At 39.8% G+C, this 26,203-nt stretch overlaps 1 protein-coding gene across 4 annotated transcripts; it reads right to left on the reverse strand.

Annotated features, from left to right (window-relative positions):
• Positions 1-1,622: 1,622 nt before the first annotated feature.
• On the reverse strand, positions 1,623-23,185 carry LOC118312891 (kinesin-like protein KIF2A). 4 transcript variants are annotated; one of them, XM_035637955.1, is made up of 21 exons: positions 22,947-23,183; positions 22,053-22,147; positions 21,195-21,311; positions 17,279-17,333; positions 16,078-16,197; positions 15,039-15,139; positions 13,609-13,704; positions 11,846-11,900; positions 11,601-11,763; positions 11,426-11,516; positions 11,288-11,351; positions 11,112-11,203; positions 10,415-10,557; positions 10,075-10,279; positions 8,669-8,779; positions 8,473-8,540; positions 7,804-7,893; positions 6,030-6,174; positions 4,797-4,898; positions 4,303-4,438; positions 1,623-2,309 (listed from the first exon to the last, which is right to left on the reverse strand). In XM_035637955.1, exons 1-21 carry the CDS (start codon positions 23,005-23,007, stop codon positions 2,224-2,226), a joined length of 2,196 nt encoding a protein of 731 aa, XP_035493848.1. In that variant the 5' UTR covers positions 23,008-23,183; the 3' UTR covers positions 1,623-2,223. The 4 variants fall into 4 exon arrangements, with proteins under 4 accessions (XP_035493848.1, XP_035493840.1, XP_035493856.1 ...); XM_035637947.2 differs by having other exon boundaries at positions 16,033-16,197; XM_035637963.1 differs by lacking the exon at positions 7,804-7,893 and having other exon boundaries at positions 16,033-16,197.
• Between the last annotated feature and the right edge of the window lie 3,018 nt (positions 23,186-26,203).

Here is a 26,203-nt window from a genome sequence, read left to right on the forward strand (position 1 = left end):
AATACAAACATGTGGAATTATCTTGAGTTAACATTATTGTGTTTCTTTGGCACAAATAGAAAAGCAATGATTTCTTACAATGAGACATTTTATGATCATGAATCATATTATCTATATGCTGCGCTTTTTCTGTCATATTCATACACTGCTGTGGGGGCCGTCAGAGGGCAATTTTAAAATTAAAATTAAAAGTCTTTCCCACAGACACTTTGGCATGCTGACTGGGGGAAGCAGAAATCAAACCACCGACCTTCCAGTATGTGGATGACTTCTCTACCACCAGCACCTTTAAAAGCTTACTAATTAACATGTAACATTGTGTGTTTGATAAGTAGATGTCTCTTTATGGTCATTTGTCAAGTAATACTTTACTTTGAATCATTTTATGATCTTTTTAAAAAATCTAATTTGAATTATTTTGTCCCTTTTGTCAACATTTTTTTGTTCTTATTTTTATTTTATTATATATTGTTTTTTACATTTCTGCTCTGCTAACTAGCGGTCATACACTGTCAATTGCAAAAATGCTGTTATGGTGCTGAAGTATAGTCTGTTGATGTTGTAAGGTTATATTTTGTGTTGACAAACATTTTTTTAGACATAAAATATAACTTTTGTTTTAAAAAATTTGAGCTACTTAACAATATGACTAGATATCCCTGGTAACTGCATAAGTACTAATCACATAAAATGACTTTAACTTAGGAAGAAGTGCACTCTTGCAAGCAATGTGTATAAAAGCCTGCGATGTCTTGCTGTGTGACTGACGTTAGCTAAACACTACAGTACACAGCTATTAACTAGAAAATTTGAAACTTTATGATTATAAAGCATGATGGAATATCTTCACTTGTTCCTTAGTCATTGTATTAAATAATTTGCCAGACACAAGTGTTTGCATTATGATGTCACAGTGAAGCTGACCTTTGACCTTTTGGATATACAAAAATCTTACTTATCATATTAACTTTTGATATTCAAAAAAAAAGATTATGGTCAAAACATGTTTTATGACCATCAGTGCCACCTGCCATGGCTGTCGGAGGCATAATATGTAGACTGACAGCGGTTTTATCCTGCATGTTCAGTCAAAGACACAAAGGGTGGTCACCCTTTTCTTTGCAAATTATTGATCACTCACAGGTCATAGCTCCAGAAAGACGTTCAGAATCAGCAATGTACAAATTTTCAACGTGAAATATCTGTAGGATGTCAGGAACATAGAAAGTCTGGTGACACTTTACTGCAAGTTCCGTTAAGCATTCGCGAGCAGCATATTATGCTTTAATAGTTTATAACACACTATAATGCAGTTTTCAGCTAAATGTTCATTAATGTACTTAACACATAACTCCTGTAAGTGGAACCTGCTGTATAAACAGAGGATTTTGATAACATGGTAAAAAGTATGATTGAACAGATAATTTTGATAACATGTATGTCTTCATAGAAGTTACAATTATAGTGTTAGAAACCATTTATTTCATGTTTATATATTACAAATAAATGTGTATAAATAAGTGTTACACAAAGTCTGACTGCTGTTACAATAACGTAACACAGCTCGAGGCTTCTAACATTTAACATTTAAGTTTTTGCAGGACAAATAAAAAAAGCGCAGCAACAAGAAGTTGTATCTCTTTAATATGGCAAATGTCTGGAACACTCGGAAATCAATTGCTTTCTTTGTGAACATAGTGACCAAATTAGGTCAATGAATGTAATGTCAGGTTAGATATGTGTTTTTAAACCTGTATACAGTATCAACACAAACACACAGTGGCTCTTTTGAATGTACACAAAAAAAGGAACGTTTGCTGTTCACCCCTGAGCTGAAACACAGGGAACAACAGGAGGAGAAGCCTCTACATATTGCACAAAAAAGGCAACAGCTGTTTATAAAATTGGCCACAGTGAAGATAAGATATGACTTACTCTATGAAAAAATCATTTAGAACAAATAATTATTCACCTTTTTTAAAATGTATCTTTAAATAAAGCACTTATAACGGAGAGGTGGTAGATACATTTCACAGGAGGATGGAGAGCAGAGACAGTCTGCTGTATGGTCGTACAGACGGACGGTGGAAAGCGGCGGCAGCCTGTACAGCAGAGAGGTCGGGGGGGGTGAACCAAACACACAGAGTATAAGTCATAAAATCACAGCTGAGCTCCTCAGAGGCAAGTCGATATTACAGTGAAACATCACGTATTTGTGGGCGTCTATAGTGCACGAGGCCTCTTGGGGGTTATTTGTTGGCTAGCCTGCTCCTCTTCCTGGAGTGTACAACGGAAAGACTTGACTTTGTCTGAAAAGAAAGAGAACACCACAGCATTGACTACAGAAATCAGGAAAGAGAGACTTGTTTTATCAAGCGGTGTTTTCTCTTAACACACCGTCAGACATGAAGTACATAACACTGCTGAAATCGTCTGTCTGGTCCAGTGATTCAGACACTGGTGGTTTCTTTTCTAATGCGTATTGTGGCTTTATTCATGATTCTGTCCTCTCTCAAGCTGCATCACAGATGGACTCTAAAAACGATTAATTTTGCAGTTGAAGCCTTTATTAATAACCCTCTGTGTCGCAGTGATTAAGGGGCAGCAAGTGATTTTAAAGAAAACTTGTTTCTCTATTTGTTGTTGTGATTTACACTAACCAATTAAATTCAATTTTATTTGTATACCGCCAAATCACAACATACATTGTCACAAGTGTATGTGACATAATGAAGTCAATATTACAGTATACAGAGAAAAACCCAACAAGCAAATCCCACACGGAGCAAGCACTTGGCGATTGGGCAGCTGTGGAGAGAAAAAAACTCCCTTTAACAGGAAGAAATCTCTGGCAGAACCGGATTCAGTTGTGGGTGGTTATATGTCTCGACCACTTGGGGTGAGGAGAAAAATGGGGGAGAGAGGAGAGATGGGCAGAAAGAGGGGGAGAGGAGAGACAGGAGGAGAGAAGAGAGAGAGAGAGAGAGAATGGCTGTACAACCGCCTCTTTAATCTCTACCAGACTGATACTTATAATTACAAAAATAATACTGACACTTAAAGATGCAATTATGTTGTTGTGAATAATGGGGTAGGGATACAGACCCTGGTTTGGGTAGGGGTTGGGGTTAGGGAGAGGGGTGAGGGTGGGATACAAACCCTGGTTGGGGTAGGGGTTGGGATTAGGGAGAGGGAAAAATATATACCGTAGCAGCCATGACCACTAGGCCAAAACCACAGAGTTGCAGCACAACGTGACTTAACGAGTCGACGAGTATTGTTTACAAACTGCAATCACAGTTTGTGTGGTGCAGTCTGCACCAAAATTAAATGATTTTGAAGTTAGTTTTGATGCTATTTTAAGGTTTAAAAGTTGCATAATGTTGCTTTAATGCCATTAAGAGCAGAAATGAGAAATGACACCAGAACTTCTGTTCCTGAAGTAAAAAAAATCGAATTCCAAACTAAAATAACTAGGTTGTGGAACAGGAACTTTCTTGACAGTATGTTTGGACAAGAATGGTTCTTGTTTCAGAAAAATTTGCTAATATTGTTGTTTAGTCAATATTAATGCACTTTAGCAAACATAATTTCCTATATACATCAGACATTCGCAGACTACAGAAGAAGCAAGTTACTTTAAAAGCAGCAGATAAGAGACTGAACACTGCAGAAGTGAACAACCAGAGTTAAGATTGGAGATTTAAATGAAATTGGAATCATCTTGACGCCTTCAGCTGCATACATTCCTGACATGGGCATGGAATTGTTGGCAGGCACGCAGGTACCTGCATTTGTTTTAACTAATTTTACGCCTTTTTGTATTTTTCTACATGTTTAATGTCTTTTTGTGGCCATTATTTTTCTTGTTTATCTATTTGGACTTTTCTAATCTGCTTATTTTCATGCACTCTAAATTGCAGAAATGCTGTTATGGTGCTGAAAACACCGGACAACAGAGCTCTGAGCACTTAGTAGAAACACACTCCCTGACGATGTATTTGGTGCGAGGCCAATGGCATCGACCAAAAAAGGACTTTAGAGGAGTGTGTGAATGTTTTATGGATATAGACCAAACTAAGTTACGATGACATGCGCTGCTGTCATCGTAACAGCAGCGCTGTTTCTTTTCTCATGGCCCTCTGCCTGTTTAACCTTGAACTGCTGCAGCCTGTACATGGGTCTGACAGTGTTTAATGTAGACAAGTGCCATGTAGAATGTGATATGAAAATGTTGAAGTGTACTGCCCAGACCAGGACACATGCTCAGACACAAGACAGAGATCAGAGGAAAGACTTTACCTCTCAGCTCAGTGAGAATGTCTATCTTTTGGTCCAAGATTTGTTCTAGTTGAGTTGCGTATGACTCAACATCGTAGTCCACCTCCTCTGTCATTTCCAAGAGCACCTTCTCATCCTCAAGCCAGCGAATAGACTCCTGTGCAGGGACACGCTGCAGGTCAGCACCTTCTGTGAGGTGTAAACTTCATAACTGAAGACATCAGAGTGATCAAAAAGGAATGGCAATGAACATTTGCCTTAAATATACACAACATTCTACTGAAAAGCATCTTCAACATGTAATGTAAATGTACATTTTCATAGAGATGCACTAAGGATGCCTTCTCGCTGTAGGGAACAATTTTTTATTTTTCTGATAATTTTTACTATATGTATCATCAGAATGTAACTGTTTCTTCAGAGATGCAACTTGAAACTTGAGTTGATGTGAATCTGGGTGATTTGACATGATGTTTTAGTAAGAGTTATTTGACTTTGTGGAGACTATATTGCACCTGGAACACGGCCCGATGGTCCTCCAGAACCTGCTCCTCCATCTCCACCAGCTGAGACACGGCTTCATGGAAAGTGAAGAGCTGCGGGGAAACCTCTTCTTCCTAGGAAAAAAAAAAGATCACAACCCCGTCTGTTTTACACCTGAAGGTCTGCACTTTGTGTTAATGTTCCTCTCTGTGTGAACCCACACAGAGAACTTTATAATTCAAACACTAAACTTAGGAACTTTTAATTTACTTTTTAATAAAACCTATAATGCAACTTACATGGAACACTGGTTACCTGTTTAATCATCAGACTGGCTAAAACATGAACGTTCATGTTTCCTAGCAGGACACAAAGAAATATTCCTACTGACTGATTTAAATAAATAAATAAGACCTGTACCACGATAGGTGGCAGAAAATAAGTGGACTGCCGGTTAAAAATGATTAATGCATTCAGGTTCATTTCAGTTAAAAAGTGACTCTTCCCAGCTTCTGTAGCAGCAGTAGTGTTGACAGTGTTTGCTAAAGGTCTCATTAAAACTGACTGAGACGCAGCTCACTCCGCTGCCACAACATTATAATGTTGTAGTTTTTTCCGGGGAAACTAGACTTTTCGAGATCATAATAGTTACAGATTAACTTTGGAATATATATTTTGTACTGAATTAGGAGGGTACCTTGGAAGATCATTATGAAGTGATCATAAAGAGAGACAGAGTCATGACCACACCTTCTGTCTACCCTCTGTTCTACTAGTTTCAATAACTTGCGTGATTCCTGTAGTTCGTGTTCCACGTTTTCGCAGACAACAATGTTCCACAACCATATCTTTCCTCTAAAGCCATTTTTTCTTTTTCTTCCTTTTCTCTGCTGTCTATCCAACCATGCTCCGTACCTCCTCGTTCATGTAAGTATTTTAAAAAAATCCATGGTTTATGGGAAATGTTGTTCAGTTCAAGACCTCTCAAAACATAACATTGTTTTTTTTTTTTAAAAACCCTACCATCCTTATTTAAGTGAGTCACATAACATAGTGTTGAGAAAAGTTTCTGTTCCAAGGCCTGATTATTAGTTATAAGCATAATTATAAAAATATTAATGTCAAGAGGATTTTGGATCATAAAGTTCTGGTTTCACTTTGGCCAGCATGAACAGGGGGAGTAAACAGTATGTTTGAATATACAGACAGTATGAGACAAACTTGACACCGTCCCCCAACCCTGCATCCACCTGACTTCGTCTTACATTCTGTTCACAGAGCAGCTTCAGATCGTCTCTCTGTGGAGAGCTGCCGACTCCCCACTGAGCCTCCAGCACCTCCAGCTGGTTGACGAGTCCTCCCTGAAGGTTCTCCATCGCTGCTGCTGGGTCAACCGAAAGCTCCTTCACCCTGACAACACATCAGCGCCGCTGGTTACAACGGCAATACTGTGACTGCTGCTGAAGCATTGCATGAGCAACAATGGGACTGTAGCTGTAGCTGCAGGGAACTTATAAACACACATGTGGATGGTGGAGTTGCTCAGCATGCCAGGGGAAAGAACAGCAAAACATTTGAAGCATAAGTGTGCTGATGAAAAAACTGATGAACATTCCAGTCTCCACGCAGGTTTTTTAGGGAGATTAAACCTGGAAAAAAATAACAACAATAATGGATAGCAAGCAGAATAAACAAAAAAAGTAGAAGTTACCTCTTCTTTTAAAACTGGGATTAAAAGGGCAGTTAGCAGTTTTGGAGAAAGATTGTTTGTTCTACACTGGTCGGGACTCAAACCCGCAGGTCGGGTATGGGAGACAGACGCGCTAACCACGAGCCAAAACCCCAAAATCATTGCACCTGTCGCTAGCACGTCTCTTAATGTGTCAGGGAGTGATGTTTACAAACTGCACACAGTGTTGTGAGGTGCGATCCACACCATTATTTTGTTTTTAATTTACAGAGACAGGGCTGTGGCTCACATACAGAACTGACAGCTATTAATCGATCAGTTATGTCCATCAAATATCATATAATGGTGAAAAATGTCGATCTCGTTTCCAAAACCCCAAGATGATCTTTTGTTTTGTCCATACACCAAAGATGTTTAGTTTACTGTCATAAAGGATAAAAGAAACCAGAAAATATTCACATTGAAGAACTTTTTTTTCATGAAAGCTAGTTGAACCGATTACTCGATTGTCAAAATAGTTGGTAATTAATTTAGTAGTCGATTACTAAATGATTAATCTATTAACTGTTGCAGCTCTAGCATACATCATTCTGCACAGCGATGATCAAACATCCAAGTGGAGTAACAATAAGGAAAAACAGCTTTTTGAATGGAGGGGAAATTTAAAGCAGCCTGCAGTAAAAGAATAAGGCAGGTAATATTGTATATTTTACTTATTGTCAACACATCTAATGAAAAGACCAAACCCATCAACGTTTCAGTTCATCTCTCAACACTTCTCTACCCTGTCGCTCTCAGCTCCAAACCCATTAGTTCCTACTACTATCTTAAAAAACAAATAACAAATGTATATATAGTTTCATTTTTTTTAAGAAAATAAAAACAGCTGTGAACTGCAGTTTATACCAATCTTTACTCAGACAGATGGGAGTTGCTGGGGACTATTTTCCACAATTTGTTGCTGTAGTGAGTGTTTGGAGCAGCAGGACTGAGTCAAAATGAACTCCAGTGTTTGTTCACGGTGATGAAGGAACACATCACCCAATGCGGCTCAATTATGTGTTTTCCATAGTCCTTGGAAACAATGAAGCTCTGTGGATCAGAGGACTAAGGTATACTGGGGTTAGGATAAACAGATAATAATCTGTTTTCAGAATACAATAGTTGTTGGTTATGGTCTTTACATGACATTTGTAAAACAAAATAGAGAACATCACCAGATGTATCCTTGATCTGAAATACACTTTCTATGTTAACTTAACTGAGTGGCCATCAGTGGGTAATGTGGTGTGATGTCATAATGCCATGTGGAGGGAGAGGTTGTGGAGAGAGGCTTAAAGTGACCCTACTCATAAGAAGGGGAGAGCTCAGAGCGGCCCCCTCCACCCCCGCTCTGGGAGAAGGGAATGTCTGAGGGACTGATCCCAAACTCCTTTACCCTGGAAACGTGGTGGGAGAGAAACAAACACAGAAACAAGGATAAGGGAGAGTAGAGGACAGTGGAAGAGAAAAAAACATTCAAATCTTTTACTCAAGAAAAATTATCAATACCACCGTGTAGAAATACCAGTACGGTTCCTGCAACTTTCATCTAAGTAGAATAGTATTAACATTGAAGGATACTTCAAGTAAGAATAATAAAATCACTATGCAAAATCGCCTATGTTACTGTACATTATTGCATTATATTGCAGCTGGTATATTTAAGGCTAATTTTAATTACTTATTATAATGCTGGGTAGCTTGTGAATTTCCCCTCAGGGATAAATAAACATATTAATATAGTTACATCTCATAATCATACTGTATTTTATATTATAAATATGAGTCTTAAATGTCACTATGGTAAATTAGACATTAGTCGTACTGAAGTCTGTTTGTTATTTGTATGTTTTTTGTATGATATTTTCAAGTGTGGAAATGTTCGACTGTAGGTAAATGCAGTAATATCGTAATATCAAGTTCTCTTGAAATTGTTAAAAAATTGTTTTCCACCTGCTCAGAAGAGTCTGTTTTACCTGTTGGCATATCTTAGCGTGTTCAGGGTGTTTTCACAAGAGGCCATTCCAGGAGAGATGGTGGCGATCTGTGCAAGGAGACGTTAGATAAGCATATATCAAGATACAGTATATTCGAACCTTCTCAGTGTTGTTGTATTTTCAATACTGCCCACAGAAGGAACAGTAACATACTGTACGTGGTTGTGCTTCTCACCATGCAGGTTCTGGAGTTTTCTCCTATGAACGAGTCCCTCAGCACCTGGGTCAACTTGCTGGCTCTGAAAGGAGTGTGGGGTTTGTTTCGGCCCAGAGCACGAATGCACTCCTGCACAAAGACACCATCAGAAGGGGAGCAGGGTCATGATATGTAAATGCATGCAAGTTTTTTAAAATGTTTCCATAATTGTGTAAATCATGCATCAAGACAAACTGCAACTTGTCACAAGTTCCAGCTTCTCAACTGTAAGGATCTTCTGGGGTTTTTTCAGTTTTATATCACATAAGTATTTTTTACTGAAATAAGTATTTTTTCACTATTTCTTGCCATTTTGCACAAACTATTAATCTAAAGATATGTGATATATTATGTGAGAACATTATCTGAATGGATTTAGCAGTCAAATAAAAGTACCTCCAACCTACAAGTTCAAGATGCGAGTAATGAAGATTGATAAAAGTCAACCACTCTGGTCCTTTACAGACAACTTTTAAACCTGAGCAAGAACTCTGTAATGTAGGAAGGGATTTTTCTCTCTTTTGCCAAAAAACTATCAAACCAGCGGATCAATGTATGAAATATAGTCTAGTTTGAACGGACGTGTAAGATGCTTTGTCTGGGCTGTGCTGTTCTCACTTGCTCAAGAGATAAACTTCAACCTTGGTGAAAAAAAAGAAAGACAATATGATAGCCACAAGCCTTTGTTCTAGAAAAATATTTTTAACTGCAACCTTCCACCATTAAATCCTCATGTGTGCATCCTGGCAGGGGACAGCACAATACGTGTTTATGTGAGTACTCAAAGATCTCTGTGGGCCGAAGAGCTTTACTCAGGAGGTGGATTTGCTACAAATCTACAACAATAACTTAACATGTGACGTATAATCAGATCAAACTAAGGTTTGGTCATGAAATTTTACATTATGTTCATCTAGTCAAGAGTTGGATGAGGTGGAGAGAGTGAGTCTCAGTTTCTTTTGTACTGTGCAAACTGATTTTCCATGAAATGGCTAAAATAACAACAAACAAAAAATAACCCTGAACAAATAATGTTATAATTTTAATGTGCTTAAGTTTGCTTTGTCTGTCTGAAAAGCCTGGAGAAGAATGCCAGCTGGATGATTAAACTGATATTTATTCAGATTTCTCAGATTTACATGTTTTTGAAAATGAATTATAAAATTGTGTGGTTGTGAAGATTTCATTTTGAAAGTTATTAAAGCTGCCAACTTGTGTTTCTCTGGTTCTGTCGTCATGGATTTATTGTGTCTTCTGAGCCCATACAGGCAGCCAAAAAATCTTAATGAGTGCAGTTTTAAATGTGCCCAAATCTTCCAGGGCTTAGGAAATAAACAGTTGAACCTCTGCAGTGATGCAAAGGATATGTGAACCGCTGAGGAGACCTTGAGTGCCAGCAGGCTCTTGTTGATCTCAGCTCCTTCGAGGCGAGTCTGGCGGTCGGCGCTGGATGTGTCTGCACCTCTCTCATTCCCCGCCAGGTCAATTAGAGAAAACTTTCCATGCATCTTCCCTCGTCTACGCAGGATGATCTGAAACACTGCGTGGCTCCGAGAGGAGTGAGCGTTCGCTGAGGTTTGACCAGAAGTCCTGAAGGAGATGCAGAAAAACAACGGGAAGCTTATTTTTGTCCCATCAATATTTGTAACATCCATTCAGCTGCTCTCAGACCACTGCTCGTTTCAGTTGTAATTGATCGACAACTGTTGCCTTACTGTTGCTTACCTGCAGCTGTTTCCCATTTCAATGAGTTTGAGGACGTCTTCTGTGCACTTCACATCCCTCTCCTGCAGCCCCACCACCTGCACCTGCTGCTTCCCGTCCTCCAGGACCCGCAACTTGGATTTGCGGTTAAGAAGGTCAAACACCTTTGAACGGCAAGCACAAAGTCACAGTCTGTTCCTCACTCGCATCATTAACTGTACTGTGGCTCAATAACAAAAAACATTTAAATTTATGATAAATGTGAGAGAAAATATTCATTACCCACTACTAGGGTAAAACTTTATTTAAACACATTTTTTAAAAGCATTTTAAGTTTTTATTGATGTAAATGTCAAAAACTTCCACTTCTCCAGTGAACCATCCATACCTGGATGCTAGTATACAGAGCAGTGTCTGGACATTTTTCTACACTGATGATTTTATAACTATTATAATAAATTGTAATACTCAATGTAATTATATTCAACTTAATGCTTTGTCATGTCATCAGCATCTCATTAGTGTCCGTGTGCACATACACTTAACATCATGTCCAGGACATGATGTAGAACACAACCTGATTATTAATATCTCTGGTGTGTTTATATACAGCTTATTAATGATCAATACTGGGGGTTAAGTCTTACCAATTAGCACAACACAAAGCCAATGCCCTGTTTGATTAAATTAATGACTAATCGTGTAAAAAGAAACTTGCCTTCCCGCTGTAAATCTCAAAAAATGTGGCGTAGACCTGCAGATCCAACTTCTTGTAATTTGGCTTCTTGAGCATGACAAAAACATCTCTGGCTGCACAGGGAGAGAAAACCAAACACCTTATTTCAGCCAAACGCAATGACCAGCAGTGAAGGCCGAGGAGAAGCGGAAACTTACCGGACAGTGCATAGATCCCTTTGGAGCAGTCCTGGTTCTTTCCTGAAAAGTCACCTCCCATTGTCTGAAAGAAGAAAGCGAGTTATGACAGGAAAAAAAAAACATAAACCCTTTGCAAGTCAAAGTCAACGCACTCACGTGTGTTTTCCCACTTCCAGTTTGTCCATACGCAAAGCAGGTCGCCATCCCCCGCTCAAAAATGGTCTCGACCAGTGGCTGAGCAGTGAACCTGCGAGCAGACAAGCGTTTTCTACAGCAACAGGGGTTTTCTCTTCTGTTTCACAGTGGCTGGAGCTCAGAAAAATCACATTACCTGTAAACCATTTCATTGGTGGAGTTCTCATCAAAGGCGTAGTCGAATCGGAACGTTTGGTTCTCTAGGTAGCGGGTCAGGTCGACTTTCTGCTTGGGCTCATGGACCATTACTACATCCTTACTGGGAATGGTGATCACGTCCAAATCCTTCACCGATACCTCTAAAGAGACATCGACAAATACATTGCTTGTGTTCATGCAGAGCCCTGTGCTGCAGTTAAAAAAAAAAGGCAGTCTTCTTACCCTTTTTATTGAGGGGACGTGCACGTACACAGACACATATCCTGTGTTCCTCAATCTGAAACACCAAGAGGGGTAGATCAATTATTGTTCATACCCTTGAATAGGTTTGAGTTTATGTAGAGCTTCTTTTCAACATTTCACCCCCAGAAAATCATAGCTTTCCCCTTTCATTTCCCCTCAAGTAGCTTTGAGATTATTCCACACTATTTCACATATGTTCCGTATTCTTCCATCAAATGGAAATATTTTAAATGTCACATTTCTCCAAAATTTAACATTGGGATTCTAATCTTAATTCTAAAAAGGAGGTTTTGTGGGTCAAAACAATGTTTGGCTGCACGCTATGAGATAATAACACCAGCTTTTCTGTGTCACTACCCAAAAAACAAGCAAAGACTAGCTTATGGTTAATGATAACAAACTTCTTTGGCTAAATTTTTTTTATTTCTAATGATACCTCATGCATGTATCTACATTTTACCTCATGTACATATGTTAAAGCTACTGTTCCTCTGAACAACTGGACACCTTGTGGTCACAGAGGAAATACCCACTACCAGGCGTCCTCACACGTCCTCTACTAACGCTGCCTACAAACACAACTTGTGAGCTCGTGGTTACGATGTGGGAAGTTACGTGCACTGTGTTTGAGGTTCCATTGGTTAGGTCAACAGCAACCTGGACGCTACTATTAACATTACTGTTGGTGTCTGGAAGCCACTGAGGGAGTTGAAGTTGAGGTTGTGTTCTTGGGCCACAACCAGCTAAGAGATCGCAACGTGATCGGTTGTACACTCTTCTTAGTCATTTTTAATGGTGGTTGGCAACCAGCGTAATTGGTGCATTATCGGAAGCTTCTTCTCCGGAGTTTTCCCTTAAAGTATTTTAATGTGGTGGAAAAGCGAAAGACGAGAGGTTTGAATATTTGTTTGATTGTAGTGATTCTTTTTTTTAAGCCAATGTAATGTTCTTTTTGATAGATTCGAAAAAAGTTGTTGCTTAAAGGGATAGTTCAGTGATTTTGAAGTGGGGTTGTATGAGTTACTTATGCATAGTTAATATGTTACCTTATGGAGATGGAGATCAGCGATGTCATTTAACGGAGTTTAGAGGAGAAGTGGAAGTAGCGAAAGTCGGAGAAGAAGGTGCCGATAATGCACCTATTACGCTTGTTGCCAACCACCATTAAAAACGGCGTTGTGTTATCTTAGCTGGTTGTGGCCCAAGAACACGGCCTCAACTACAACTCCCTCAGTGGCTAGTACAACGAACCATAACCATAACCACAACTATAACACTAACCAAATTAAACGCTGCATTTAAAAGCTTTAAAAGTGTAAAATCAAAGAAAATATGTACGATATTACGTCGTAGCCCGCCATCTTTTGAATTCCAGGAGATGTGACAATACGCATGCGCAAGCAGTGAACCAATTAACAAGCTCATTCTTATCGTGTTCTTGGCACCATGTTCTCGGTCGCAGACATACCTCCACTGAGGCTATCAACTTTGCGAGTTAGCAGTCAGGTAAGGTAATGCAGGAAATGCAAAGACGTAATGATGGAGGGAAAAATTTTCCCAAGTTCTTTGTGACTAAAAATTACAATATATTAACTTTCCATTCAACTAAACAATGAACGTCATTGGCCTCCGCCATTTCTAAAAATGTCAGCAAATGCGTCACAACTTTGAGAACTCTTTGAGAAAAGTCTGAGGTCATGAACATCACTTGAAGGCAGCATTATGTTATGAACTAGACTTACGAGATCATTGGTGGTTAAAGGCCTGTAGTCCAGACTGGCTCTGAAGTCTCTGATCATACACATGATTTCATAGTTTGGTAAATTGACATCCACCTCCTGCAGTGGAACAGAAAACAAATGAAATGAACATGTCCTCCAAAAAAACAAACAGCAAGTTGGGAATTTGGTTGAATTTGCAGAGAAGGATGCATATCTTCATACAGAAACAAATGAAAACCATATTCCTTATTTGCAGTTTGGGAAAATGCGTTACCCCTTCCCCCCAGAACAGATGCTACAATAAGAAACATGACCATTACTTCATGAATTTGGTGCCTTCGTTGTGTGATAGAGAAGAACTGTATGAATGTGTGTTTGAATGGGTGAATGTGACTCATAGTGTAAAGCACTTTGATTTGAATGACATGGCAAAACAATCAGCAGGAACTGAACAGTGTTTTAAACTGTCAACGACCTAAACATCTCAGTGAGGGTACCAGCACCGTGTGAATGAATTCATCAAAAAAGGCTAACTTGGTTTTTACCTTTCTATAAAGTGAAATTATTTTTCAAAATGATGAATATTCATGCTCTTCAAGCATTCTGCACGACTGATGTGTTAAAAAAAACTACTGCGGTCACTTAAAACGAGAAATGGTTCTCCAATTTAGAGAACGTGAAAGAAGAATCTTGCAGTAAATCTTCCCTTAATGGAGGTTATGTTTATTAATGTATGTTAATCTGCTGTAGAGATTAACATACAGTTGACTCAACACCTCTCTAGAAAGGTTTTCAACAAAAACAACCTTCATTAAGGCACCGTTGTATTAGAACTAGGGATGGGCACAAGTAGTAAATTCCAAGATCGATTGGCCCTCGAGGAATTGATGCAATCCCGCGATTGCATCAATTCCTCAAGGGCCAATCGTTTTTGTTGACAATCATACTCGTTTTTCTAAATCAATTTTCAGAACGCAACGCATGTTTCTGCCAAATTATGCTTATTCTCAATCAAATCAGCCATAGTTACCCTTTAATGATTTATTTTTGTTGAACCAACCATATAGGCCTGTACTGGTAGAAAAACAAAAACAAACTGAGGCTCAACAAAATTTGGAAACACTGTTTTCCTGAAAACCTAAAATGAATTAAATTCTTGCTCAGGTGCTGGGTGACCAGTCCTTCTGCACTTGCAACGTTGTGGTCCCGTTCATGCGCACACGCACACACACACACACACACACACACACACACACACACACACTTCTTGCTGTGAGGCGAAAGTGCTAACCACTACAGCTCCGTGCACCCCCATTGTTCACCAATCAAGTTAATTTCAAACAAGGACTACTCGAGGAATCGATCACTCATGCTGTGTGTTTTAGAACTGTGTATTTCTTAATTAAAATTCTAAAATAAAAAAGCAAAGCATGTGTTTGCTTACTCCTCACCTGTGCTCGCTTCTCTCGGAGCTCTTGCTGCTGAAGTCGTCTCTTCTCTCGTTTTTCCTGCAGTTTCTCCACTTCCTTCACACAGTTGGATTTCTTCCTTGCTGCAAGAGGAGCAGAACTACCTAAATTATCACACAATAACAAGCTGCAGTACTTTTAATTGAACAGAGTATTTTTACACTGTAGTGTTACTACTTTTACTTCAGTAAAGCATCTAAATGGTACAGACGCACAAGGAATGAGCCTAGACCCATGGGCACTAGTGTCTGGCGCTTGCACAGCACTCGACTGCCAGCCAACAGTCGAGGGCACTCGACTGCGTGCACAACAAAACAAAACATGCAAGAATTAAATCACGTTCCAAATATTTGTGCTTGGTGACATTCTGAAAAGCCACTCATTGTTCAATGCTAATGGAACCAGGATCATTAGGTAAATTAGCCACATTTCATCGACTGTCTCACGAATGAGTGCCGACAGTGGGTGTTCCATTTTGGATTTTATCTTTCTATCCCACTATAGACTGTTCACATTACAGCGCTTAACTTACTTAAAAAAATTATATTTGAGGTATTTTATATGGTCTATTTGTAAAGTAGCATTGATCACTTTGGGGTTAGGGTCAATGGATGTTTAGGTTTTGGTCATTTTTGTTGAGAGTAAAAACCTCACACTTATCCTTCGATATGACTCTACACCTTTGAGTGTTAGTGTGATGTGATTCCCACTGTAGCGTACATTTATGCTAAATTCAACTGCCACAGCAGAAAACTAGAACAAGTGCTGCAGTATGATTCGAACTCCCGAAGCCAGTGAGCGGCTGTGAAAGAGGCTTTGAGGCCGTCGCTCTCACAGCTGTGTGGGGAACATGACATCACTACTGGCTCTGCCCTAGGCAACATGACCTCCATCAGAAAACAACAGCAGAGACACACGGGGGCCTAGAAGCTACTTCGGAGAAACGCACAAACTGATGCGTGTGGATTTGGATTACCTATCTCCGTCGTGCATTTGGCCACACAGATGGACGACGTGTTACCGTTCTGCTGCTGGATCAGGGCCTGGTTGAGTGCAGACTGGGATGCAATAGCGGGCGGAGGTGGCTCTGCGGCTTGGCTTTGCTGACTGGGACGGGCCCGGGTGGTTCCCACAGCTGCAGCTGAGGAGCACAGAGTCCCAGATAATCACTCATTCATGCAAGTTAAAGGGTCAGTTCACTAAAACTATAAAGCACACAAATTATTTTCCCACTATTTTCCCACTCCCTATTTTTATTTCCGGACATCCTTTAAGATTACATTACATCATTTTTTTCAAATGATTAATCAAGAAAATATTAACAAGCGCACCAAGAGAGCAGACCTCGCCAAAACTTTTCACGCATTCATCCATAACTTATTGAGTAATCCTGCAAACAGACAGACAGACCGGATCGATCACATAACCTCCTTGGTGGAGGTAATTTAATTACAATGAAAATAACTGCTACTTGCAGATGTAGTTTTCTTTCGTTATCGCTCCTTTTTACAGAGGAAAACAACACTTGAGGAGACTGTTCACAGACCTGGAACTTTTATTATGTGTTTAACAAAGCTGGATAAAGGAGAGGAGGTTCATGCATTAAAGCAACGCAATCTCATAAACTGTATCGATCAGTGTAATCAACCTTTTATGATACAGTGTCCCACCCCTGGACTGGAAGTGTGCCAGACTCACTGCTCACAAAACCTTGACAAACGACAAATTGTCTGAAAGCTCTTCTTTCACAACAAACATTCTAGGAGCCACATATTACAACCGACTATTCGCTCCAAAGTGTTTTCCACACTTTCCTATATGTTTCCTTTTTATTATTTCATATACTTGTTTGTGTCTCTGTAACTTCACTTCCCTTTAGATCTCTTACACTCAGTCTGACCTTTTGGTTGTATGATTTAAATCTTTACATTTCAAAGGACACCAGGTTATCTAATTAAAAGGGTTGAGGAACAGTAACATTATTTTCAGGCTTGTGCACAACAATGGAGCTGTCTGGTAACTGATAAGTAAAAGTGTGCACAAGATTTCCATACATGAACATCTCATTAATCTAAATATTACTATGATCACTATTACCTATTACTACTTTAATATACTGTATGAATTTGGTTAGGCAGGTAGAGCCACGCGTCAGGTTTGTAACCTGATTCAGATTGCGGGTCAGTGGGTTTTTAGGTGTCTACACATTTAATGGAACATACCTCTGTTCTCCCGCGGAGCGTTCTCAGGCTTCGGTATTGCTGTAGTCCGTCTGGTCTGAGAAAATAGCAAGAAAAAGACAGGAGCACAAACCATGACGGAGCTGGACAGAGATTGACTTCAAGAACAGAGGGCAACAGTCACAATAACGGAGAATTAACAAGCAGAAATTATTACGGCTTAAACTTCTTTTGGAGCAGATCCCACAGGAAAATAACACAAAACACACAAATGGGTGAATTAACAGCTGAGATGTTTCAAAAACCATCTTCCTCAATGATGAAAAAAAGCGTTATTTGATTCACAACAATTAATCAACTGAATAATCTATCTTACTATAAAAGCTGACAGTGGTTTGAGGTTGAGCAGCATTTCTGCTACAAAAGAAACAACAACATAAAAGCGGTTAATACAGGAAACAGGGATTGAAAGGGAATTAGCGATTCTGATAATCAATTAATCATTTAGGTAATTTTACAAGATACCAAATATTTACTGGCCTCAGCATCTCATATATTGAGATTTGCTGTCTGTTTTTCTTTGTTTTATGTCCTTTAAAAGGGCAGTAGTCCAGGAAGAAGGTTTAAAAAACTTGAACTCTGACTTGATCTTCTCTCAGATGGTAAACTCAAGCGTTTTCGGTTCCAGAAAAGCTGTTCTGAGTTAGTTAGATCAACTCTGATTATTTTCAACCAGATTTATGTGTGCCCGGTGAATATAAAAAGACATCATCAATGGAGCTCCGATACTACGAGTCACCATGGCAACCGAGGCAAAAACAAGACAGTTACTGTCCGAGTCAACATGTATGACTGAATATTGATTTAAAACATTTTGATATTTCCCCCACAAATTTCTTGTGTAAGATGATCGTATAATGGTTAGTGATGCTGTCTGGTGTGCAAGTGTCCGGGGTGTTATTTAATTATTTTACCCACGGGTACAAAAATGACGTGGCTGCAGCTGAAAATGAATTATAAGAATAAAGTGCAGATAGGTCAGGCATATTGTTTTAATCAGATTCCACATGTTAAACAAAGAAAACATCAGTGGCTGTTTCAACTTGTTGGACAGAAAACTCCCATTCGAAAAAAATCCAAGGCCAAAGTCTTTGTTCTGGTTGGCGCGTGTCCACGATATTAAAATGCTGGATTTAAGGCTGGAGATTATTGTTCAGATATGTGATAGATTGGGAGAGAAACGGTAAAGTTCTACTAAGAAGTCGTCAGGGTCTGAACATCTTCTCTGACGTAAGGCTACTGGAGTAATACTGCTTCCATATATCGATTGGGATGACGAGGAAAGGACAAGTGATTTTTGACAGCTAGATCACGTTCAGGAAAAGGGAGGAGTTAATGACAAACTGTGTTTTTTTCAAGAAAACCTGCCTGGGAGCAGGTTAGGTTTACCACATCAGTTACCATGGTAACTGACCTACTGTTTCAGTTCACTTGCTTTCTGGAATGGACACCCAGAGTTTCCCTCTTTTCAGGGTTAAATTCTCAGAGTTTTAGCAAAACCTGCTTTCTGGAATAGGCCCCTGGAGAGAGTGTGCTTCTCTCTTTGTTGTGATTTTACTACTTTGGCCGGGCCAGGAACCCAGGACCTCGGTGTGGGAGTCCGACGCAATAACCACTAGGCCAAAATTGCAGAGTTGCAGTGCCACCTGCCAGCATGTCACTTAAGGTAATGTTTACAAACTGTGCTTGCAGTGTTGTGTGGTGTGGCACTGCAACTCTTCAATTTTTGCCTAGTGGTTATTGCGTCGGGCTTGGAGTTTGGATCCTGGCTGCGCGAAAACCTGGATTTTTTTCGCCGCACACACAAGACGAACAGCTAAGGGACGGCAAGGTTTCCGTTTTGAAATGTCATGAAGTCGCAATTTCAAGACCCTGCGAGGGCTTTTATTTTGACACGACAAGACATAGCGACGGAGCACTTGCAGGCGACACGTCCCAGAGGAGAGGGAGGGAGAGAGGAGTTAGAGTAGTCTTACCGGGTACCTGTGAGAAAAAGTTAAACTTCGCTTCTGCTTATCGGTTCCTACAAGATATATATATTTTAATATACGTCACCGCGCCTGTGTTTTGATAGGACCTAGCACGTAGCATGCTAACGTCCGAGTTAAACGGTCAATGTGCTGACTGTTCTTAAAGCGACAACAAGGGAAAGTGCAGTAAATACATTTATTAGCTGCAAGTCGGTTGCACTTCAAATCTGGACAAACATTTAAGGAGCACGACTTTGATTTGGAGCAGTGTAGCTGCAGTGTTGGTTTGTTGTGCTGCTGTCGGACTGTGACAGTCTGCTGATCAAGCTCCTCCAGTAAAGATCTGTCAGATGTGTTGCACTGATGCATTTTAGTTATTACTTTTGCCCCTATTGCTGCTTTAATTGACTTATATTCCTTGAATCTGACTTCTAGATTTATCGATGAACTTCATTGATCCCAAACTGGTAAATTCCGGTGTTGCAGCAGCAGGTATCTGTCAAACAACACACCGTACAAAATATTTTTTTTAAAGAAATACAAAGGTAAAAATATAAGAACTGCAAAACTATACAAGTATAAGGAATATAAATAAAAATAATGTACATAATATTAGTGCAAGTGTGTAATCAGTTACCAGTAATGTGCATAAGAAGATGACATTCAGGTGAAAATGTGCTGGATTTGTGTTAAACACAATCCAGAGTGTCTCTGTCAGACAGAAGTGAGGTGTTGTACAGTCTTGTGGCAGGATACTTTTCCAATAAGGTATTGATAAGCAGAATCGTAATCGATAAAATTCAAACTGTACCCATCCTTAGGACAGAGACAGCGAGAGGAAGGTATATTTAACAAGCTCAAGTTAAGTTTGATAGATTCTAATGTTTAAAAGAACATCACCAAAAGTTATTCTCTATTGTTATTCTTCCAACAGCAGGTTTTCTACGCTTGCACATTTAATATTTCCTCCTAGAGGAAACACTGGACGGTGAATATATATTCGCTGATTTTTTATAAAACATGTATTGCTTAAGAATCGCTTACTGCCCCTTTAATCACCTGAATAAGCAAAAATACAGGATATAGAGATTGATTGGCAGAGATTGACAGGAAATTCTGACCTGGGTAATTTTACAAGACACCAAATATTTACTGGTCTCAGCATCTCATACAGTATATTGACATTAGATGTTTTTCTTTGTTTTATGTCCTTTTAGGCTCTGGGCAATTGTGATGGGAATTTTTCAATGATTTCTGACATTTTATGGACAGACATATCAAGAAAATGGATGTCAGATGATTGGACGGATTAAAACGATCATTGTTACCCCTGATGGAAACTGGTGTGGATTAGTGATCAGTAAACAGACAGTATAACCAGAAACCTATGATCAAGGTGATTGTTTCTTTGTTTGCAGTTCAGAATTAACGTGCCTGTGCAAAAATGCCCCCTAAATACTGAACAGATAAAAATGATTGTTTATTAGTTGCAATTAAATTAAAGCCCCAGTGTGTAATTTTTGTACTTTTATGGGGGCATCTGGTGGTAAAGTTGCAAACCGCAACTGACTGAGCAACCGACAGGGACATTTTATGGTGGCACACCGCTAATTCCATTTCCGGTTTCTGGCAGCGCTGGAAATTCAACGTGAATGCGACGTATTCTGGACAGAAAAAACATTGGTTCTTTGTTGCAGGTGCTTACACATATATGAACACATAGTTATGGACAATATATTCAATTTCTGTGAATAAGTTCTTCTAAATTTTACACACTGTAGCTTAACTCAAACCACTGACTCAGAAAATGATCTAAAATCGAACAATAACAGCCTGTTCTCATTAAATCCTGAAAAATTATCTTTGAGCATGTCATGTACAGTATGTGAAGGGGCACTAGTAACAGAAAGTGCTGGTGAGGAGCAGACCTTGGGGACTTTGCTGGTTTTGGCCACATTAGAAGGAGGAGGAACCTCCGGACTCTGTGGAATCTCCTCATCGGGAACAACATCTGGATTCAGAGCAAAGATGCTCTCCAGGTCGATCTGAGGCAGAAACAAGGGACAGGTGAATGAATTAGCTGCTGGAGTAACAGCACTTCTAAAACTGTGATATCTACAGTCAAGCAACATGTTTTAAATCAAAGTAATCTACATGTGAACACACACATCTCTCCATATGCTGAGGAAAAAAGCAATTACAACATGGGAAACACTAATTTATGTGAGATACTACAATATGTCTGACCCATGAGCAATAGATATTAGCATCTGGTTGGACATTTCACCTAACCGACTATGATCCACCATTACAGTCGTGAACGTCAACTGAGAGAAAAAGCCGCCACGCCGCCACACTGACCCTTCCAGGCAGCTACTGGCTGAGTTTACGTTGGATGAGACTCTAAAACAAGCATATGAAACGCTGCAGGCATGTTGTACCTACAGTTCCACAAGTTTACTTTTTTTGACGAGAGGCTCTTAAATACCCGATGAATTGCATATGTCCCTGTTATTGACAACAGTCATTTATATAGTCATATTCAGTGGGTTTCCCAAGGATTTAGAGGTCAAGTCTTAACCTTACTCTTGTGTCCGTCTCTACACTTCTGATTTCTACCGATTCTCCTCAAATGGAAAAATGCTGCACCGCCATCTCATCAACGTAGTGCCACATCTCATACTCTTGGATCGACGGAGTTTTAAAGAAACTCATCGGAGAAACAACAGGAGCAAAGCAATCCTGCACACAGTAGAGACAGTTGGTGGCAGGAAGTGCAGCTCTACCTCTTTCCCTTTGGTGTCCCCGTTCTCGATCCACTCCACCGTCACACTGTCGTTGTCTTCGTGCAGTGATGTGACCATCGCCTGGTGTATTCGTCCTGCAGAGAGGATGTAAAGAGATGCTTGGCCCTTGCAGTGAACCAAAGACACACTATCTCTGTCTCACAACATTCTTTGCACATTTTTGCTAACAAGATAATGCAGACATCTCCTGTCACTATTATTACAGACTGAAATAAGATCCTAATGGGTGTGGCTCATATCAGGGATGATGATGATGAGGCTTTCCCCGTGTCATTCACTGTGTGCCACACAAAGCCAGCTCCTGCATTTACTGGCTGCTAACAGCATTATTGAGAGCCTGTCAGTCATTTACACTTGCAGCAGAAAGAGGGCTTGAACCAGGCTGCTTTTTCTGGTGCCATTGTGAAGAGATGCAGTGAGAGGGGAGAGGCCCCACGCATGCAGCCACCCATCCAGCCGTTAGCCCATGATTCACAGGCCACTGCCGGAGGAGGCAGTGGCGGTTCGGCGCATGCAGCTCATCCTCAGCTGAAGCCGTGGTGCTGAGGGGAGGAGAGGGGAGACAGCAAAGCAGGGAAGGGCAAGCGACATTTTTCTTCGTCTCAAGTCACAGGTGCCGCACAGGGGCATGCGACTGTGTAACTGACAGACGACAGTAGCATGGCAGTAAAAATAACACAATTTCTTCGGCTTTTAAGGCTGTTACACTTAACACGTTTGTTTGTCTTAACGACGAGCTAATCGACACACTGCGGAGAAGGGGATGTAGCCGACCGCTAGCAAGCAGAAACACCGCCGCTGAGGTGAGAGGTAACGTTAGCTCCGCTCATCAGGATCAACCGGGTGGAGAGCGGTGTCTCTGAGTCAACGTACCGTCGCTCCGTTTTATCTCCACATAAATACCCACGAAGATCTTCCCGAAAATGCCGGCCATCTCTGCCTCTGCGCGGCGTTTGGTTGTTTCGTGCTGCTCGTATGTATATGAGTGTCCACGTCTGTGTGTATATATATATATAAATATGTAAGTGGGTGTGTATGTGCGTTCAATGCCAGTCCAAGTTGTGGTGCTACTGCAGAAACTGAGGTCACTGTCAGTTAGTGATAGGAGAGGAGAGTGGGCCTCTGCGCATGCGCGGGTGGAGACGCTCAGTAATAATAATAATAATAAATGTAATTTATGGAGTGGGCTAGTTTGAAGTAAAAAGCACCTTCTGTCAATTTGTGAGGCCCTCAATTTATGAATTGATTAATTTATTGAAAATGTATTGCTAAAACACTCACTGATGACACCCAAGTACAATTCTGAAATACTACGACTGACAGATATAAGATAGATGTTTTGAATGAATTATAAAACAAATAATAATCTAAATGTATTTATAATGTTTTAATCCCATAACTTTATTACAATGAACAGAATTTCTAAAATAACAAAAAGAAAAATGGACAGCAACATTTTACATATTTTGTTTATTTAGTTAAATGTTCAGCTACTATGTCTATAGATTAACTTTCCCTACATTACCGCCTAAAGGCTGTTTCAAACCCCCTTCAGACTTACCAGGAGTGACAATTATTTTGTTGTATTAAACTTCGTCAACTTTAAAATATACTCAGTCTGAAAACATTGAGCTCATCATCATATTTAAGTTTTCAATTTTGAAATGTAATGTTTAAAATGCTGGTTAAATACTGGACTGTTAATGAACGTGCATGTCTTTTGTAAATTCTCCCTAAATTCTCCATTGTTTTTTTTTGTTGTCCTCATATGATATGACTCTATTCTGGATCTGTGTACTGGTGCATTTATTTCTGACTGCAGCGTAGCAGAAAAAAGTAAGACTCATGCGCCCCCCCCCCCCCCCCCCCCCCCCCAAAAATAAAATAAAATAAAAATCAGTTCATTAATTAAAGTAAATGTCTAAAAGTAGCTAAGGTAGAAATACAGTTTCACTTCGTTTTTCTGATTGATTAAATTTCACTTTTAAAGAAAACCTAGTAACTAACTTACTAGTCTAAAATTATCCAAACTGTTACAATGACTTTGTCTTTAAATGATGAATGACTCTTTGAATTTTTACTTAAATTTTTTCCTTACTTATATGTATTCTTGTCAAATTCCAGTTCACATTAATTTTCAGCCTTATCATTTCCAGTTTTTATTCTAAAAGTGTTTAAATTGTAGTCAGTATGGCTCAGTGAGTGTCATGTCAGAGGTTAAAAGCTTGCCAATTAGAGCTACTGTTAAAACATCATATATTGCACATTTAAATCAAATGAATTAGCAGTGCATACATTTGCAGATGAATTAACTGAATTCTTATGTATATAGCAGAGAACAGAGGTGCGTTTTAGTAATTGGCTGTAGTTCTCCCAGTTGAACACAAGATGGCAGCAACGATCAGCACAGAGAAGGAGAGATTGGCTGAGTTTGACCCCAACTGGGATTGGCTCCAGCCTCCCACGAGCCTCTACTTGAAGTGCCTATTGCTGATAGATGGAGACTATCTACACCTAAAAGATTATAGCAGCCTCTTCATATCACATTGATTTGCCACAGAAAAAGCGTTTATGTCACAAAAGATCTCTGTGCAGGAAAGCATAAAGCTGCAGTTATTGTACACTGTAGCCGTTCATTAATCCCATGTATTAATCCCATTATCAAACCAAAACCAACATTACATTAGGTAAGCAATGTATAAAATAATGTGAAATCCATATATTGAGAGGCAGAAAAATGTAGATGAATTAATATAAAAATATTTGAACTCATCGATAAATACAAGAATAAATAGTTGAATGTAATGATAAAAATAAATCGCAAATGTATATTAGGACAAGATGGCATGAAACACTTAACTAACCTCTTATTGATGCTTTTTGATATGACAACCAGACAAGCTTGATCTTCATCTGATTACATGAGCACAAGGTGACATGTATTTCTTTCTAGCCCAGTGATTGGATGTTTCCTGATGAATGCACTTTTGGAGTTATCGTAAATGGACTGTATTTTGTATTTGATTTTAAGTTGCTTTCTTCTTCTACTCCACTAAAAGGTAAATCGACTGTATATAGCACTTGTCTAGTCTTATTGACCACTCAGTCACATTCACCCATTCATATAGCATTCATATTGTGCCAGCACAGTCATCAGGGGCAATTTAGGGTTATGTGTCTATCCCAGTGATCGAACCATCCACCTTCTGATTGGTGGACAACCCGCTCTAGCAGCCCAAACACCGAGGTTGCCCAATGTCATCCTGCCCAACGCAGTGGAAGTTTAAAAAAAAAGTGAGCTAAACAAGCTAGTAACCACCATCTTTTAAATAAATAAACAAATGAGAAATTAATTAATTAATAACCAGTTTAACAGATATAATATTTTTACTTTTGCATATGTTTAAAAAAGAAAAGAATATACCTTAATTAATCACTGGTTTGATGCACCCCGGCGTGTAAGCTACGTGACCAAAATTCGAAGCACACGCACATATTCAGCAAGTGCACGCTGGGTCCAGCTAATTACTCAACCATCATGGCGCCCACTCTTGCAGGTGTTTCTACGTTTGTCAGTGACTGTCTGCCTTCAGGGAGGAGTGTGAGGCCTCCCTGCTGTTTCTGACTGTCACTCCACGTCTAAAGTAAGTAAAGTGCTCAGTGAGCTGCTGAAGTGCATGGAAGCTTTGAGGAGGCCAACCCACGTTTAACACACCGTGGACCCCATCATGGAGATGGCCGACAACAAACATTCCCCTTTCCTTTTTTCTTTTTCAAGTCAACTAGCTGGCACTTTGCTGCCCAACGAAGTCTGCTCAGCCGCCGTACACTCCGCTGCACGCCGAGACAGCAACCACTCACCACAGAGTGGAACACGAACGCCACCAGAGCTGGGAAGCCGGACGGATCGCCAACACACCGCTGGCTCCAATGCGGCCCACGTTAGAGGCAAATGTATCTGGGCAGAGATGGTTTAGCTGATGTGTGTATATTATAAGTTTCACTATCGAGTAAACTTATTGTTAATGTTGAATGTTTGTGAATGTGTTATGCTAATTTGTATAGCACGTGTCCGATCGGTATTGTATTTTATCTGCTAGAACTCCAACACCAGCGGTTGCACACCCGGT

This window comes from Scophthalmus maximus, chromosome 1 (assembly GCF_022379125.1).
Source record: "Scophthalmus maximus strain ysfricsl-2021 chromosome 1, ASM2237912v1, whole genome shotgun sequence".
Classification (NCBI taxonomy): Eukaryota; Metazoa; Chordata; class Actinopteri; order Pleuronectiformes; family Scophthalmidae; genus Scophthalmus; species Scophthalmus maximus.

Bases quoted from the DNA above. Each gene is read 5' to 3' on its own strand.
- LOC118312891 (XM_035637947.2), bottom strand. From the start codon at position 23,007: ATGGCCGGCATTTTCGGGAAGATCTTCGTGGGTATTTATGTGGAGATA. The intron at 22,148-22,946 runs GTACGTTGACTC...TCCTCTCTGCAG, and splicing joins GGAGATAAAACGGAGCGACG to GACGAATACACCAGGCGATG. The intron at 4,899-6,029 runs GTAAGACGAAGT...TTTTTTTCCTAG, and splicing joins AGCTGCTCTGTGAACAGAAT to GAAGAAGAGGTTTCCCCGCA.